Source organism: Drosophila navojoa, chromosome X (genome assembly GCF_054131105.1).
Source record: "Drosophila navojoa isolate 15081-1374.11 chromosome X, UAZ_NAV_1.0, whole genome shotgun sequence".
NCBI classification, from domain to species: Eukaryota; Metazoa; Arthropoda; class Insecta; order Diptera; family Drosophilidae; genus Drosophila; species Drosophila navojoa.
In genome coordinates this window covers 693,643-711,504 of record NC_142895.1, presented here as the reverse complement: position 1 = coordinate 711,504, position 17,862 = coordinate 693,643, and the positions used below count along the sequence as shown (strand labels likewise).

The window sequence follows — 17,862 nt, the reverse complement described above, 5'->3', positions numbered from 1 at the left end:
CCAGCGGAGAGCAAAGGTTAAGATCTCCGAGAGTCGTTCACGGCCGCCCCGCGCAATCGAAATTGTTTTTTTTTTCTCTCTCTCTTTTTGTTATTTGTTTGTGCTTGGCTTTCACATAAACGAGTGCAAATACTTTTTTAAGTGCCTGTGCCACATTCATTGTCGTGTCGCTGCTCGCCTGGCATTGACAGTTGTCGCCGAGTCCTTTGAAGTGGCAAAATATTTGACAAGAAAATGACTTTTTCCCCAGCATATGGCGCGCAACGGAGGCGATTCGAGCCGCCGCCGGAGCCACAGCTGAAGCCACAGCCGAAGCCAATTGCCAGAGTGTCGACATTTGCCTTGGCTAAGCACACGCACACACACACACACACGCACACACATACACGAGTCGTCCCCTTCACCCTTCGATTTGGCGCTCTGTCAACTTGTTGCTCGACTTACTTTGAATAACTCTGATTTGAAGCATGACCCAAGTCTGGCTATTGCTCAAAGGATACAGAGTTGCCAGATGGGCTCGACGAATATGAACATATATGTATGTATGTAGAGTTGCCATATGAAAGTTTTATTAAGTGACAGTGCGAGATCTTTATTTGAATGAAACCCGAACTAAGTAACCTTACCTGAAAGAAACTCTTTCCCCTCTTTCCCCTTTCCTGCTCCATCCATTCATTCTGACCTATGCAAATCATTCTCTTTCTCTCTCTCTCTTTCTCTTTCTTGTTTCTCTTGCTCTCTCGTCACATTATAATTATAGCAACTGTTAAGAATATGACATATACACACATATACATAAATATATATACATAATTTATTTTATTTTGTTTTTAATTTCCCTAAGAAATTGCCTAAAAAATGTATTCATCAAGTTCAAGTCCGGAAAATTCTTTTTATGTCTTATTCTCAGCTTCGACCACTCCATGTTGCTGGCGTTCCGCCCACCCCGCCCGCTGTCAGCGTGAGCCCCTTGCCACTTGAGTTTAATTATGTTCTGCTGCTGAAGAGTCCTGTGCCATTGCCTTGTTTATTTTTATTGCTTCTGTGCGGCGACGACGACGACGACTACGCCGGAGTTTTTATTTACATGCATTTTCTTACGTGTTTTGGTTGTTGTTTTTGCTTGTTCTTCTTTTTGGTTTTTTCAATTTACCTTTATGGCCAGCTAGCTGGAGACCGAGGGCGGGCGGGCGACAGAACGTGGAGGACGCGCAGGACATGGCGTCGCCTAGCTGTGGGCCAAGTTAATTAAGTGCTCAGCTCCAGTAGAGCCGACGTCGGCATGAATTATATTTCTATCAGAGCGGCATTTGCTTTGGGTTTGATTTCAATTGCTTTTCGTTTGTTTTGTGTACCCTGTAGTCATTTGATCATTGGGTGGATTGGCTATGCGGCACAAGAGCTTGAGGTCCTATACATCACGTAGGTTGTAACTTAGTCTAGGACCACTCATCTATTTTGGCATATCTCGAGTACCTGGAGAGGTAGGGCTATCAAAGTTGGAATGCAGCTGCTGTTCATATAAGTGAGGGCCAGCAAAATTTCCTTTTCTGGCAGCCCGAATTCCTGGCTCAAGTATGATGAGAGCAACACGAGTCAACCTGGACAAGTGGTAGGGCACTTGCCCATTGAGAGGCATCACTCCAATAGCTCAAGGGCTGCAGATATCATGTGAGGTATGCAGCCGCACTTCAACTAAAAACACATTAAATGGCTCTCCCTCTCTCTCCATGTCCCTGACCTCCATGCAGAGCCCCTTCATCAGCCAGCACTCCTCATACCTGTTCCACCTGTCGTCATTGCATTTACCGTTTTTCCTTTTTTCAAATTTGCGATTTTGATTTCCGTGGCGTCAATTGTGAATTCGGCTGCCTGGCTAATTTGGCGATTTGCTAATTGAGCTCTCGAGGCTAAGTGGGCAAATATCCGCCCAATCCATGAGAGGAGCAGCATCAGCGGCATTTGAGGGCACATTTGAATTTCCGACGCAATTTCCGATGTCAACACCTTGACAGCTGTCAAACACACACACACACGCACACACGCACACACACGCACACACATTTAAACAGACACCCACTGCCACTTGACAGTTGACTCTTCTCTGTTCTCCCTTTATCGCCATCTCTCTCTCCCCCCTTTCTCTCTCTCTCTGTCTCTATGTTTTTGTGGCGCTGCGTTTTTTGCGTAACGGAAACGGAAATTGTTAGGCTTAATAGACAGTTCGAATTTCCGGTTGAATAGCGACGCCTTTGAACTGTATAGCCCATCTCTCTCTCTCTCTCTGTCTCACACACTCTCTGTATCGCTCTCTCACTCTTACACTTTTTTCGCCCACGCACAACTGCACAATAATCATTATTCTGTAAGTGCTTTTGTCTGCTCCTGCCTTCCTCCCTCTCCCCCTCTCTCTCTCTCGCTCTCTCCCTCTCTCTCTCGCTGCCTTTGCTGATTATTTCCATGTCAAAGTTCATTGTAATGTTAAATACAGCTAATGTCTGTCTGTCAATCGCTGAAAACGTGAAATGGAAAATGTTTTAAATTAAACGTAATCGGGGTTTGGTCTATTAAGGGGCACAAAGACATAAACCGAATATGATTAAATGGCATTTGATAGACATTGTGAAGGTATCCATAAATGAGAAAACTTTCTATCCATATCTATAGTCAATCAATCTCTCTCGCTTCTTGCAGATACTGCGTGGAGTTCGAGGTCATCAAGGCATCCAAGGCCTGCCACAAGCTGCCGCCCTACAACCTGATGCTGGAGGGTAAGTGATTCACTAGATTTCCCTTGTACGCCTCATGGACAATGTGCTGCTGCAGGTGATCGCATAACTGTGCGCTGTGACCTCGAGGCGCTGGTGCAGGACAAAGATGCTGAGGCTGCTGTGGGGAAGGCGGGCAGCAGAGGCGCAACAGCAACAACAACAACAACAACAACTACAACGCATAAGACTCTAATGGCACAGCCATATCTAACAGAGGAGGGCGAGGAGAACAGCAGCAGCAGCAACAGCAATGACAATGACGATGATAACGAGGACGAGCAGGAGCAGGAGCAGGAGGAGGAGGAGGAGGACACCGAGGAGGATGATGCACAAAATATGCTCGACTCCGAGGCGGATGGCGATGCGGAAGCGGAAACGGAAGCGGAGGCGGAGGCGGCCAGCCGCGAGAGCTATGGCTACAAGCACCAGAGGCCATCATCGCATCATCCACGCGCTGCAACGTCCAAGCGCAGCGCCAGTGCTGCGGCGCCCATGTTGCCGCCGGCGCTGCAGCCACAACAGCAACAGTTGCTGCTCAACTATCACTGCCGCGGCGAGGGGCTGTCGGGTCGCACGACGCGCTGGAGCGCGTTGCCGGCGCCGTCATGTCGCGGCAAGTGGCTGCGCCTGACCATCGGCCCACCCAAGAAATGCAACCACGCGCAATTCATATTCGTCTAAGCAGCTGCCACAGCAGGAGCAGTATTCGCAGCCATCCAATGCAATAATTGGATAAATATTCACTTTTTTTTTTTAAATCTGATCGAGGACGTCAATATATATGTGTAGGGTATACGCGTAGTCTATGTAGCGAGTTCATCAAACCCAAGAGCCCATCCCAGAGCCCAAGCCTATCTCTCCAGTTCCCATTGGGTAATAGCCATACATAATTAACGGCTTACGTTATAACGGCTATAATTCTTCCATGCTCTGTTTTTGTTGTTGCTCTCTCTTTCTTTCCGATAACACCTTCAGCACACTTGCTGATGAAGTCAGTCCATATCCATATTTGATAAAAGTCAACAATATTTCATATAGATTTAGATTTATTATATGTAATTCTTGCATTATTGCAAAACAATAGTCCTAAAAAAAACGAGGGTATCTGTGCTTCGGCAAGCAATCTACCTGCTGACGCTGGAGTGAAGAACAAGCAACAATACAATATCTGTATGCACTATCTGTCTCTTTTCTTTAAGTATTGTTTGCATTGACTCGACGACGATCAAAGCAAAGTCAGAAAATAGAACCGTTATCTGTGCGCAGTGCTGCGCATTTGTTGCTTTTGTTTGCTATGGCTGCAAAGGCAATTTAAGTAACGGCAGTTTAGAATTTAGCTGCATTGCCCGCATACCCAATGGGACGATTCCTCACAGTGGCTGTACGCACGACAGAGAACGAGTAACAAAACCAAACTATTTGTCTCGTTTCTTTGTATTCATATCATATCCAAGCATCATATCGCACGGCGGCTGTCCACAGCACCCAGCACCCCGCCCCACCCCTCCCTCACTCACACGCACACAATGAGAGAAGAACTCGCATATAAGTGTTTAAACTTTAAGACAGTTAATTAAGAATTTACATACAGTGAATGTGTATTTTTTTGAGTCTACCCATGCCCCGTTCTCCCCATATCTTTCTCTCTTTCAATAGATCACGCATAATCGATAGCTGAACAAAATAATATATAGAAAGCGAAAAAAAAAACACGAGATTTTCGGCAGGCCGAATTCAAATATCCTTGCAGTAAACTACTCTAACGAGTCTGATCGGAATCACCGTTATGTCCCTTGCTTAAAAGGAAACGCCTGCAAGGCTATGAAGCGTGAGAGTACGGTAGAAACCCGCTGTAAATGAAACCGGCGAGTTCCTACCGTCTCCCAAGTTGTAAATAGATCATTTACTCAGACTCTGGTGTCTGGCAAAGCTCAGCGGCAAATGAATAACGGCTGATCGATGAGTCTTAGCCCAGAACGAGAGATATAACTAACTAATAATACGATATATACCAATAAATATAATTATATTAGCAACCAGGTCCCCTGATCTACCGATACATATATAGCTGTATCTATGTACTATCAGAAAAGATACTACAAAAATATTTCGAATTGATCACAAGAGGAAAACAAATTCAACAAGGATTCAAGTACCGCTGTCCACTATGCTATGCTAAATAAAATATGAGAAAAAAATTCAATAACAGAATCTTGACAGCGCAATTAGAGCTTGTCCGAACTCAACGTTTTCTCTAAAACCCCAAACTCCACTTCCAGACTAGACGTAAGCGCTATAAAAACATTCCAATAATACGAATTACATGCAGTCATAAAAGCGAAATAATGTAGTGTATGTGACCAGTCGGACTAGACATATATATAAAATCAGATCTATATGGATTACACAATATTACTTCAGCCCTCATCAATGTACGAGTTTATCATGCCTAACCATTAACCTACAACACCTACATACATTTACACTAGCCTACAAAGCGGAGAATATCAATTTGAAGTGCTGCAAACATTTATTCGAATGGATGTAGCAACATATGTTGCTATATAAGCTCAGATTTAGATTCATATATCGAATTCAGTTTCACTTAGTCTGAGAATTTCGCAAGATCCCTTAATAGATGTTCCCTTTGGAGCACTTTTCCAAGTTCAAGTGTTTGCAGCGGTCTCAAATATATATTCTGTAAGCACACTAACACACACACACACACACACACACAAACAAACAAACATAGAGAGAATATATCAAAAAGAACAGAAACCAATAAAAAATTAAGAGAAATTCGAAAAAAATAATATATATAATTATAAAACAAATTAATTAAATAAACATTAAGGCACATACGAAAAACAACAAGAAATCAATACAAATTTGAAATTGAATATTCTAATATATATATATACATATATATATATTTATATATATATATGAGTATATATATATACATGAAAATAATAATGATAAAATTGCGCATTCACAATAAAAAGAACAAAAATAAATAAATTATTTTAAAAAACAAAAACAAAGAGAACTGAAATCAGCAACTGGGGCCGAAACAGAGGAGCAAACGAATTTGTTTGACTGGTTTCGGAGGGGCTAGCTGACAGCGCGTCTGGCGTGGGGCGTGGCAGCGCACAGCTGATTTTGGATCGTTACCGTTTGACCCAATTGCGCAGGTGCGCAGAGAGCTGAGTGAGCCGTTGCCAGTTGCCGGTTTTTCGAATTTCTCCCAAAGAAGAGAGAGAGAGAGAGAGGGAAATTGAGAGAGAAGCTTTCAAGCTCGGACTAGTCAAAGTCAATGCTGAAATTGATTAGTAGCTAAGCAGACGCAAGCCAAGACGGACGTGGAAGGCACTTTGGATTAAGATTCGCTTAAGGAGCTCATTACCGTTAGCTCTAAATAAATACATATACATATAGATATTGTGTGGTGCGTATGGCAATGATTCATCAAGTCAAGCCATCAGTCTGTCAGTCTGTCTGTCTGTCTAGCTCTGTCTTTAGACCTAACTGTTCTTATTGTTGTTGTTGTTGTTGTTGCTGTGGTTGTTGGCCACGAAGAAAGTTGTTTTGGAACATGTTAATTGTCTTTGGTGCGGCAACTGTTTATAGCAGTTGACTCTGTGCAACTCGAGCGGGATTTCTTTTTCGTTCATCTAAACGAAACGAACTTGGCTTGTTCTTAAAGCCACCAAAGGTAGAGTTCAAATCAGATCGAAGAGTAGCTTGGAGCTATATGGTCTAGCTATATATATTATTCATAGATATTCTTCAACAAATCAAGAAGTAACTGGAAATTATTTGAAAAGTTCATGCGAAGTAAGTTTAAGTTAGGAGCTGAAAGTGAATTCGGAATTATTATTTTTCGGAATGAGCACAAGCTAATTGGAAAGAAGTTTCGGGAATAATTCAATGAGCTCAAACGTTGGGGAAATTCAGATTTGAGTGAATGCCAATGAAACAAGCAATTCGAGCTTAAGAGGGAATATAGTCAAGTTTCGGAGTCAAAGTAAACTTGCTATTTCGCAGGGAATTCACCTTAGATTTAACCTCATTCAATTGCTGTCCATTCCAATAAATAGAATAACGATTCAACGTATATTCGGTGTAAGGAAAATATCGCATATGAGAAGAGTTCAGCGCTACGTTACTCCGAATGACCGCGATTAGGACTGATCACAGCCACACGCAAATGACCGAGTCGGAGGGATCGCCGCTGGCGCTGCTGCTGCTGCTGGTGGCGAACAGCATGGGCGGCGGGGAGGCGCTGAGGCGCAACTTTGATGCGAGGCAGACGAGCGTCAACTCGAATATTCCGCTGTGGAAGCAACGCGTAAGTAGAGCCCAGGCGCCCAGTCCGTCAGTTAGCTAAAGCAGCTGCTCCATTGGCACAGGCCTGCGAGAAGTCGCCCAAGTACCAGATGAACTCGCACTACAGCTGCGACGAGAAGGGGGACGTCAAGTGCCTGCCCGGCTGGCAGGGCGATCTCTGCCAGGTGCCGATGTGTCGCCGCGGCTGCGATCCGATGAACGGTAAGTGAGAGTCCGCCGGAGGGAGTCAACTCGATCTCAACTTCTGCTCGCTCCACAGGCTACTGCCAGCGACCGGGCGAGTGCCGCTGCCGCATCGGCTACACCGGCGAGCACTGCGACAAGTGCATCCCGCTGCCCGGCTGCCAGCACGGCACCTGCAAGAAGCCCTTCGAGTGCGTCTGCAAGCCCGGCTGGGATGGGCTCTTCTGCACAGAGCGTGAGTCCGACTGCCAGATCGATAGACCCATTACTCTAATACGTCCTCTCGCTTGCAGCCAGCTGCCGCAGCGGCTGCCACAGCACGCGCGGCTACTGCGAGGCGCCCGGCGAGTGCCGCTGCCGCATCGGCTGGGGGGGCCGCACCTGCAGCGAGTGTGCCACGATGCCCGGCTGCCAGCACGGCACCTGCAACAAGCCGCTCGAGTGCAACTGCGAGCCCGGCTACACGGGCCTGTTATGCCAGACAGGTGAGCGGGAGACACGCAGCGACTGCTCTCTAGATTCTCAACGTCTCTCTCTCTCTCTCTCTCTTACCATCCTCCAGCGTTGTGCGCATCGGACTGCAACAAGCAGCACGGCTACTGCCGCAAGCCTGGAGAGTGTCGGTAAGTTGAATTCACCTCGATTCGGAATCGATTCGGAGTGAATTGTGCATAGATTCAGATAAGTATGGGGCTCATAAATAGAGCCGTTATCCAGTCGACGCCATTAGTGAAATGAATCCATTCCCAATTTAACAAACTTCGAATGGCGGCGAGCAGATAACGGCTGTGATTTCATTCTCCCTTTTGATCCTCATCGAGCCATGGCAGCGCACATGCAAAAGAAAGAGACAGATAGCGCAACTGATTTTTGCTCATGGCTGCCGCAATCGGAAAGAAGAAGAGGTTCGAGCAATGCAATTGGCTGGGGCAATTTGCATGTTGAGTGCGCTGGCAAAGATGGCCTCTTTGCCGCCATACTTATTTCTAGTGCTATTTCTATAACAAAGTGACTTCAATTTCTTTGTGCCAGCTGCAAGGTGGGCTGGACTGGGGCGCAGTGCGACAAGTGTTTTCCGTATCCTGGCTGCGTGAACGGCGACTGTGATGCACCCTGGGAATGCAACTGTCGTCCCGGCTGGGGCGGCATGCTCTGCGACGAGAGTAAATACCATTCATACCATTCCATAAGTACTGCATATTAGTAACAGACTTTCTTCTGCTGCAGAGTTGACCTACTGCCTGGATAATCCGAACACTTGCGAAAACGACGGCAAGTGCATATCGCTGAGCCGCGAGGACGGCAGCTATCGGTGCCAGTGCCGGCAGGGCTATCTGGGCAAGAACTGCGAGATATTGGATGAGTTCCTGTTGACCTCGGTGGCCCCGCCGCGCATTACGCCGCCGTCCACCGAGCTCGAAGTGGAGCTGGAGCTGGCCACAGCTGCGCCTGATGATGGCAGCAAGCTGGAGCAGCCCACGGCAACAACAGCAGGCAAACCCACGACAACAAGCAGCACAACAATGTTGCCGGACATGGGATTAAACGAGACCGCAGCAACGACAGCCAGAGCAACGACAACGACAATGGGGCTGGGCACACGTGTTGCCAACCACAATGCGTCTAATGAAGCGTTAAGCTATGGCCATGCCGCTGCTGATGAGGCGACAACAACGAGGCGTCCCGCACCAACAGCACCACCAGCAGCAGCAGCAGCAGCAACAGAGGCGACGGCAACAACAACGACGACAGCAACTATGACAGTAAAGGAAGCTGGCAACAATGCAACAAGTGGGTCACAGTTCAGCGCACACAAGCAGCAGCAGCTGGCGGCGGCAGCGCAGGAGGACGACGAAGAGGACGACGATGATGATGAGGAGGACGAGGATGATGAGGACGAGGATGAGGATGATGGCGACTATGATGAGGACGATGACAACGATCAACTTATACCAAATATTATTTGAGAAAATTGTTTTTTTTTTGTCATATATGTATATACGTATATATATATCTCTATATGTGACGTATTTTGTATGTATTTAGTTAATAAATTATTTATTTTACAATTAAATGCCAGAGTCAGCTTCAGGAATTAGTTAAACTGCAGACGCTTCGATTAGCTCGATCCAAATAGATGATATATATTCGACTATAGGTCACCTGGACAGATGGATATAGACAGATGGGTATATCTATATCAATATCATCAATATACCCTTCTACCCCATTTATGCAGGGTATATATATACATAGCGCCAGTGTAAATTTGTTATAAAGAAAAGATCTTTGGATATATATGATATATGGTTTGCATAAAATTTCATTTATTAATCTAAACAATGAATTTCGCTTAACAAATTGTCAAAAAAAAAATCGATTTATATATATTTAATGTTATATATGTATATTTTAGATTCTTAATTATAGCAATTGAAAAAATTGTGCTGGATATACGAAAAGTAGAGGGGGGAAACAGCAGGAAAAGGGGGGCAAATACTTGAATTGCGATTGCACATTGTTGCTTAAGATTAGGACACAAATCGTTCAGATGTGCGGGGTAAGGGATAATGGAATATGGCTAGGATAGATCCTGCTCCCACATATTATATATATATATGCATAGAAATAGACGTACGGGTAGGTAAAGATTTGGGTATAGGTATAGGCGTAGGCCATACTTAACAATGATTAAAAAAAAAAAAATTGTGGACTTTATTTTAATAATAATCAAGATATATATAGATATATATATTGATGTATGTCTGCATATGTATATTCGTAATGTTCGTTGCGTTCTAGTTGAGCTCCCGCTTGTCGCGCTGACTGATCTGTGCCATGGTTATATACTGACGCACCAGCCGAGAGATCTCGTGCGCCTGCTCCGTTTGCACTCGTATAACGCGCTGCTGCATCAAATTGCCAACCTTCATGTCCAGAAAGAGGGCGCCATCCTCTGAGCGAACCTGGAGTGGACGGAGAGAGGGAGAGAGAGAGAGATAGAGAGTTGAGTGAATGATATTTATAGATAAATGCAAAGATAGATAGATCTATAGATAGAAGTAGGGAATGTTCCATGGATATACGGATAGAGAATACATCCGCTGAATAAACAGAATCAGTTCTGATATATATATGTAACATATAAATACGTATGTGGACATATGGGTAGGTCGATAGATTGAGTAATACATCGATAGATGGAAATATTGCTGGAGAGATATGTAGATCAATCAAAAGACAGACGCACAGATAGATCTGTAAATCGATCTATCTATTGAGAGAGAAAACTAAACAGCTAAATATATCGATAGCTAGTTCTATTGATGCATTGATCGATAAGCATATCGATAAGGCAACTCAAAAGTTAGCTTCGATAATGATCATAAGATAATCCATTATATGTTTACCTTGCGCGTCGATATGACCTCCATGAAGCTCCAGTGCTGCAGGGTCTCGTGTGTGTTTGGATCCAAGAATAGCACTCCGCGTCTATTCAAGGCCAATATCAGATCTCGCCACATGGGACTGTGATTGTCCTCGACATGGGGGCCCGCCTCCTCGGCCCAGATGCGTTTCACCGCAAAGAAACTGCTGCCGAACAGGGGCCAGGTGGCGAGCACGTTTAGAAACTGGGCCTTCACCTGGCCCGGGCTGAGATTGGCCACCTGCGGCCAAGCGGACTGCACCAGTCCGACCCACTGGGCCGGACGAATCTCACGTATGCCCAACGCTGGCTTGGGCAACAGAAACTTGATCTCCTTCATGGCTGGCACATGGCTCAGGTCGGCGGCGCGGTGGAGCAGCGCAGCGATGCGCGCCATGTCGCGCACCATCTCCGGCATCGGCACCCCGTTGCCGGGCAGCTCGAGCAGCAGGCCCTCGAGATAGTCGGGCGCCACCTGGTTGAAGAGCACCTCCACATAGAGCGGCATTGGCGCCGGCTCGCGCTTCAGGGCGAAGTGCCAGACGCTGCGGCAGAATATCAAATAGAAGGGCTGACCGGACTTTAGCAGCTCGGTGGTCACGTCCAAGATGTACTCGTCGGCGGCCAGGGGCATGGTGAAGGCGTCGCCTTGCACGATGCAGTACAGGGAGAACTCCTGCTGCTCGGCCTCCGACTCAACGCCCAGCAGGGCGCACAGCTCGGCAATGACATCGGCCACCACAGTGGAGCAGCGGGTGTTCACCACACGCTCGGCGCCTCCGGGCAGGCGGTAGATCTGTCTGCGCGCCGAGCGGCCGGCCGAGACGGCTGTCACCTCCTCCACGCTGGGCACGTTCTTGCGGCCGCCACAGCGAGCCGTTTTGCGCAGATTGGTCAGGCAGACGGCGGCAGTGCCATGGCACGAGCGACGCCGGTCGGAGGCAGCGGATGTCAAGTGCTCCATCAGGTACGGACGCAGTGCGTCCGAGCAGCCAAAGTAGGCGGCCAAGATGCTCAGCAGGCGCCACGCACGCTGCGAGCTGTCCGGGCAGGGCGAGCGATTCGCCGTCGTCTGCTTCATCAGCTGGCAGTAGACCTCGTCCCGCAGCGCCAAGTACTTGTGACAGTGCTGAAAGCAGAAGGGGATTAATCAAACTGCAACGCTTGGTCTCAGCTCAGCTGGCCTACCATCAGCACGGTGTAGACACACTTCACCTCGGTGAGCTCTGGATCGAGCGGTATGTCGCCGCAGTAGCGCAATATGCAGTCGAAGCACTCCAGCGCCAGTGGCGCCAGGTCGTTGGGCAGGCGCAGCAGGGGCAGGCGTATGGCGTGGCCTTGCCACTTGACCAGCTCCGCATAGGAGCGGTTCGCAGCCGACGACGATTGGTGGCGTTCATGATGGCGATCGGCATCGCGTAATTGACTGTGGAGAGAGGGGGAGAGAAAGAGAGAGCAGGCGACATAAGTAATTGGTTGACATCATTCAAAATGGAGTTTCGGCTATAAGCTATAAATACTTCATGCCCCGCCATCTTGGCAAGCATAGCAGCCATTTGCCTATGCTGCTGCAGCTTAATCTATTCTAACGGCACTTCTATGTCTTCTTCATGGCAGTTGTTGTTGCCATTAATCCAATTACTTCATGTTTGCCATCTCTGCAGACGCAACAGCCATTTGCTGGGACTCCTTACGCGTCTGTTATGGCTTGCAGTCTCAATACACAAGCAGCCATTAGACTACCCTTTCTCAAACGGAGTCAGCTTTAGCTTATCCAGTCAATTTGACTACAACAGAACATTGTCTGAATAGTATGCAAGTCATGTGTAAAGAAAACTTAATTAGGCATTGAATCAACAGCTCATGACACTACTACAATTTCAAATTAATTTCCGGCACACCTTACATACATGTATACACATATCGACAGTCGACAGAAAGGGTATCTGTGCTTCGACATGCCTTAAGCAATTTTTCTAGCTGCTGGCAAGCAATAACACAGCTGCACTATCTGTCTCGTTTCCTTGCATGTTATGTGCCTTGCCTCGGAATAAGAGGATCAAAAGAGAGGACGCAAGCGACACCGTTATCTAGGCACGCAGTTGTTGTTGCTTTGCGATTGCTTTTTGTTGCTTTGTTGTTATTGTTTTCAATCGTAAATGGATTTGCGTCTTTGCATTTGAATTTGACTTTGAAATGCAATTTCAAGCATGGAAGATTGTATTGTAACGGTAATGAGCGCGTGCTGAAATAGCCAAATACGCAGCGCTGCACGCACAACAGAGACAGTGCATGTGCTTTGCCTTGACTCAATAAGGATCAGAAGAGAGCACGATAATTAATCCGTTAACTATGCGCTCTGTTATTATGTTATTATTACTTTCTATGGCGAATACGAGTTGTTTTTAAATAAAAACAAAAAACATGTTTTGCTACTGATAAATAATATGATAATCAAAAATGGCTGCTCTTACTCGTTGCGGAAGTGCTGCATGGCGAACTGCAGCAGTGAGTACTTGGTAACGGATGGGGGCGTGCCGCTGCCATTGAGCTCCTCCTGCAGCATATAGTTGCCATCTAAGTCATGATGCGATGCCTGTTGCTGTTGTTGTTGCTGGTGTTGCTGGTGTTGCTGCTGCTGTTGTTGTTGCTGGTGGCCATTGGTCAGGGAGCTGGGCTGCTGGCCGGCATTCGACTTGCGTGCCGAATGCAGATAGCTTTGCTGCTTCATGAACCGCTGCTGATCGGCCAGCTGCTGCTGCTGGTGTTGCTGCTGCTGCTGGTGCTCCTCGGCAGCATCGTCCAGCTGCTGCTGCTGCTGGTGCTGTTGCTGCTGCTGATGATGATGCAGCTCCGCCTGCTGTTGCTGCTGCTCGTCCTGGCCATTGGAGTGGGCGTGCTCGTTGCGGCCAGCCTGTCGGGCCTCCAGACGCTCTAACGGCACGTTCAGCGTTTGCGCAGCGGCGCGTGCGCCCGACGACAGCGTCGACGCCTTCGATTGTGACTGTGGAAGAAGAAGAAGAACAAACCACAGATAAAGACGAGAAGTGCAACAATGAATGCAATTTGTTAATTGTCTGCGCCGCTGTCTAAAGCCAAGTCAACGGCTTGTGAAAGTTGCTGGGCGCCTTTTTGGCCAACAAAACACTTGACCAGCTAACCGGTCGCCCAGCCAAGCGCCAAGCGCCAAGCGCCAAGCGCCAGCGCCATCACCAAGCCGGTTTGAATGATGTGTATGCAGTAAAAATATATAATATCATATAGTTGTTAGTACACAGTGAAAGCTCGTAATAGCGAGCACACAAATCAAATGAGCGAAATAGTTTGGGGCATATTAGCTGTGAACTGGGCTAGGATAAGAGAAAAACGACAGCGCGAAGAACTTGCGACGCATTGATTCTATATTGTAGCAGCTGTGCATCAATAGAGTTTTCACTGTAGGGCCATAGAGAACGAACCGTTGATGATGGACCATCAAAATAAGTTTAGAATTTATTCACTTATCCTCGATATGCAATCAAATATCCATTGCTAGATTGTTCGTCAGTGGAGCTTTCACTGTACTTTATAGGCGGCTAGTTATAGTCAGTTAGCTGCGTTTTGTATTTTGGCAACGAAAGTGCGCTTTTTCACTTTTATTGCCAAATGCATTTGCTTTCCTTTCCATTCCACATAACACCCACACACTCAATAGCCAAAGATTCCCCCACAGCCGCCTCTGCCACGCCCCCGTCTGGGCCAACTGTTGCATTTGAAGACACCCAGAGGCAAAAGAAAATGCATTGCGCACGCTCAAAAGCGCATAAGCAACAGCAACAACAACAACAACAACCACAAATAAACCAAATTGGAAGTGAGTAAAAGTTGTTGTTGTTGCTCGTTGTTTGCTGTTTGTTGTGTGTTGTTTGTTGTTTATGAAAGCGGAAATCTTTCACCGATCAATCATGAAGTTTGGCTCAGCCAAACAGTAATTAATTATACAATTTCAATTTCAATTGCGAATTTTCAACACTGATAAGCAACAAGTGACCATGGAGCACAGGTGCATGCACACAACTGTGAAGAGCAGCAGCAGAGGAGAGCAAACTAATCCCAGCTCATGCCCAAGCATCAAGCATCATGAGTACATGAATGAGCAGGCAGAAAGAGCAGCCGAAGAGTAGCACAGGATTGCCAAGGGACCGAGGAGGGCATGCCTAGATGATGCTCATGAAGCGTCCAGCAGCAGCAGCACTCGAAGTATCCATATGAAAATGAGCTCAAAGAGCAGATGAAGAGGGAAAGAAGGAAGAGATGGGCTAAAGTCAACAAGGAGCTGCTGTCTCTAGGAACTAGAGTGGGACAATATAGAAGCAGAAGAGTAGATCGGGAAGAGGAGAGGAAGTGCAAGAATGCGAGTTGAGATGGAAGAGTGAGCAAGTGCAGAGAGTAGAGAACATAACTTAAAGAAGATGGCACAGACAAATGTAGACAGTTAGCTAGATAGATGAGGTGACAGAAACTGTAGTAAAAGACGAGTTATTGGAGGCTGCATTGGTAGAGAGACAGAGACAGAGACAGAGACAGACAGTTAGACATTGAGTGCAACTACGAATTCTTTTTACGATTTCCCGTGGGTTTTTATCGCTGTGCCAAATACTAAAGCAGAAGCTGGCGAACGAGAGCAGTCAATAAGAAGAAGAAGAAGAAGAAGAACAACAACAAAAGCAGTAAAACCAACAAATAGATCGCGACAAGACGAGCAAATGTAGGCTGGATATGGATTATATATATATATACATATATACACACACAGATATACATATATATATATATATTCGTGCTGCTCCCATATTTAGAACCGGGCACGCAATTGGGTCATATGACTATTGCGCTGCGAAGGGGTCGCTCGGATGGGCGTGGCTCTGCTCCAGTTGCTGCCAAATGCGAATTCAATTCACTAGAAGTCAAGCGAGTACGAGAAAACACATAAAGGCCAACGAGAGAGAGAGAGAGAGAGAGAAACTTGAACAATATGAGGAAAAACTGCTTAAAAACTTTAAGTTGAAATATGAATTTACAAGAGAGGGGGAACAGAAGGAACAGGAGAAAAGTAAGAAAACAATAGAAGTGGGAGAAGAGAATGAGAATGGAAGAAGAGGACTAGAAAGAGAAGGGCAAAGGAGTAGAAGGAGAGCAAAGGAGCATACGAGAAGAAGTTATGAGGAGACGAGCAAAAAACAATAGACGAAAAGTGTCAGATGAGTGAGGAGAGGCAAAGAGAGGAGAGAGGAGGAGAGAGGAGGAGATAGGCGAGGCTAAGCAAACTTTCTTTTTGGCATTTACTGTTTCAAACGTAATTTTTATTTGTATTTTGCTCGAGTTAATTAAAAAAATAAAAAAACAATTTGAAATTAATGCGCAACAGCTGCGGCAAAAGTAGTAGAGGAAGAAGAAGAAGCAGACGATGTCTATGAGGCACACACTGAAGAAGAGGCACAGCTGGAGTCGTGGCTAAAGTATCTTTAAGATGCAATTAAACCCCATTTACCATACGTAGAACAAAAGAAGCGACGCGACCCGGCCGACAATAATCAGAGAAAGAAAGAAGAAGAGAGAGAGAGAGAGAGACGACGACAACGCACGAAATGTAATTAAATTATTGAAATCAAATTACAGTTAAATAATAAGCAGAAGCAACAACAGCAACAGCTGCCACTGCTGCTGCTTCTCGTTCACGTTTCGAGTGGCACGTAAAAGTATCTCTGGCGTCTGGTAAATGTATCTCTTGTATCTCTGTGCATCTTTGTGGGTCAACGGTTTATTTCGACTTCTGCTTCGTATGTAGTTTAACGAGTGCTCAAATTCTAGCTGCCGCGCTTCAGCTTTTATTTTACTTTCGGCACTTAAACAACCCCTCGATTCGAAGCGTAGCATCCGATGCGCTTCAGATGCCGCCAGATGATCCCGCAAGACGCTAAGCAGAACACAGTAGCTCGTGGCTGGCTATGAGACGCCACAAATGCTTGGAGCATCGATATATATCGATATGTGAGAAGCAGCAATCAAATTCATCCACCTGCCAGGTCACTTTCGATGCCATCATCCATCATGCCCAAAGTTCAACTGGACCCAAATACGAAAGTAAAGTCTATAGCCATATATCGATAGCAGGCATAGAGAGAGCACCATCAGCCGAACCAATGCCAAGTGAGCCCCGAATGAGTCGTCTGTTGTATAATCGACACCTTTGATCGCGCAGCTCTCAAAAGAGAAGATGAATACGATGATGCTGTGGCTGTGGCTGTGGCTGTAACTGCAGCGAGCCGGATGATGTAAGCATTTGGTTCAGTTGGGTCGCCGGCCCTCTGTTTGCTAATAATGCGATTATGCGTTGATTAACTTAACCGTTAGCCCCGACACTCACTCGCCGCCAAACTGTAAACTGTAAAGAGCTCTCATTTCTCTTCTTTTCGAGCTTTCCTCGACAATCACAATTTCATTTGCGTTTATGAAACGACTCTGTGAATTTTGGAAGAGTTTCTGTTATCGCAGATGCGACTTGATTTTGTCAATTGATCATTAATCAGCCTTAACTGTTCCACAGCTTTGGCAGACACATGATGGACAAAATAGATATACATTAGCTTTACTATGCATTGCAATTGCAGTCATCGTAAAAAGTGATATTACGTAGCTACCAAGTTGTCAATCTATCAATTTATCTATACATCTCGCTATTTATCGATAGATCTATCGAGAGTATACAATTCTCTAACATTCTCAAGTGCTGTCATTTCAAATAGTCTTATGAAACTTTAATCAAACTCCTAGACCTCATGAAATCAGCTGAGACTTTAAGCAATATTTTCAACTCCCAAACAACTGTCTAAGACGCGACTTGAGGCTCGAGACAATATGAAGAAGTGACTAGTAGAGAATGTTTTTGGAGTATTAACGGAATATACAAAGATATATATGGGGCGTAGGGCATGGCTGGCATATATAGAGCTTCATTTAGTCAATGCCTTAATCATGTAGTATCCCATAATATTAGCATTTATAATAGTTTAGAAGATCTCCTTCATATATTTTGGGCTCTGAAGCACAGCTGCCTCTACAACAAAGACCCTAAGGTCCTTATTCCTTACA

General features: G+C 45.9%; 3 protein-coding genes across 7 annotated transcripts in view; 2 read left to right on the top strand and 1 right to left on the bottom strand.

The window, feature by feature from the left end:
• vex (somatomedin B and thrombospondin type 1 domain containing protein vexed) overlaps nucleotides 1-5,977 on the top strand; it is a 96,266-nt gene extending 90,289 nt beyond the window's left edge. For all 3 annotated transcript variants that reach the window (XM_089263374.1, XM_089263376.1, XM_089263375.1), the window contains exons 5-6: nucleotides 2,695-2,771; nucleotides 2,827-5,977. In XM_089263374.1, coding sequence (XP_089119500.1) covers nucleotides 2,695-2,771; nucleotides 2,827-3,452 — 703 coding nt within the window. In that variant the 3' untranslated portion in view covers nucleotides 3,453-5,977. The remainder of the gene's footprint in view (nucleotides 1-2,694; nucleotides 2,772-2,826) is intronic.
• An 89-nt stretch (nucleotides 5,978-6,066) lies between these two features.
• C901 (notch receptor 4 protein C901) lies at nucleotides 6,067-9,307 on the top strand. Its single transcript, XM_030388267.2, has 8 exons — nucleotides 6,067-6,219; nucleotides 6,872-7,122; nucleotides 7,184-7,322; nucleotides 7,381-7,539; nucleotides 7,598-7,789; nucleotides 7,867-7,927; nucleotides 8,337-8,467; nucleotides 8,532-9,307. The coding sequence occupies exons 2-8, from the start codon at nucleotides 6,946-6,948 to the stop codon at nucleotides 9,269-9,271; spliced, it is 1,599 nt and encodes a 532-aa protein (XP_030244127.1). The 5' UTR covers nucleotides 6,067-6,219; nucleotides 6,872-6,945; the 3' UTR covers nucleotides 9,272-9,307.
• Nucleotides 9,308-9,602: 295 nt separating this feature from the next.
• The window catches only part of Myo10A (unconventional myosin 10A), a 34,270-nt gene continuing 26,010 nt past the window's right edge, over nucleotides 9,603-17,862 (bottom strand). For all 3 annotated transcript variants that reach the window (XM_089265186.1, XM_030388266.2, XM_018109959.3), the window contains 4 exons: nucleotides 13,206-13,735; nucleotides 11,920-12,157; nucleotides 10,715-11,860; nucleotides 9,603-10,270 (listed from right to left, as the gene is read on the bottom strand). In XM_089265186.1, the coding sequence (XP_089121312.1) occupies nucleotides 10,103-10,270; nucleotides 10,715-11,860; nucleotides 11,920-12,157; nucleotides 13,206-13,735 (2,082 nt within the window). In that variant the 3' untranslated portion in view covers nucleotides 9,603-10,102. The remainder of the gene's footprint in view (nucleotides 10,271-10,714; nucleotides 11,861-11,919; nucleotides 12,158-13,205; nucleotides 13,736-17,862) is intronic.

Coding starts and splice junctions, on each gene's coding strand:
- C901 (XM_030388267.2), top strand. CDS start 6,946: ATGACCGCGATTAGGACTGATCACAGCCACACGCAAATGACCGAGTCG. Junction 7,790..7,866: donor GGGCCTGTTATGCCAGACAG/GTGAGCGGGAGA, acceptor ACCATCCTCCAG/CGTTGTGCGCATCGGACTGC. Junction 7,928..8,336: donor CGCAAGCCTGGAGAGTGTCG/GTAAGTTGAATT, acceptor TCTTTGTGCCAG/CTGCAAGGTGGGCTGGACTG.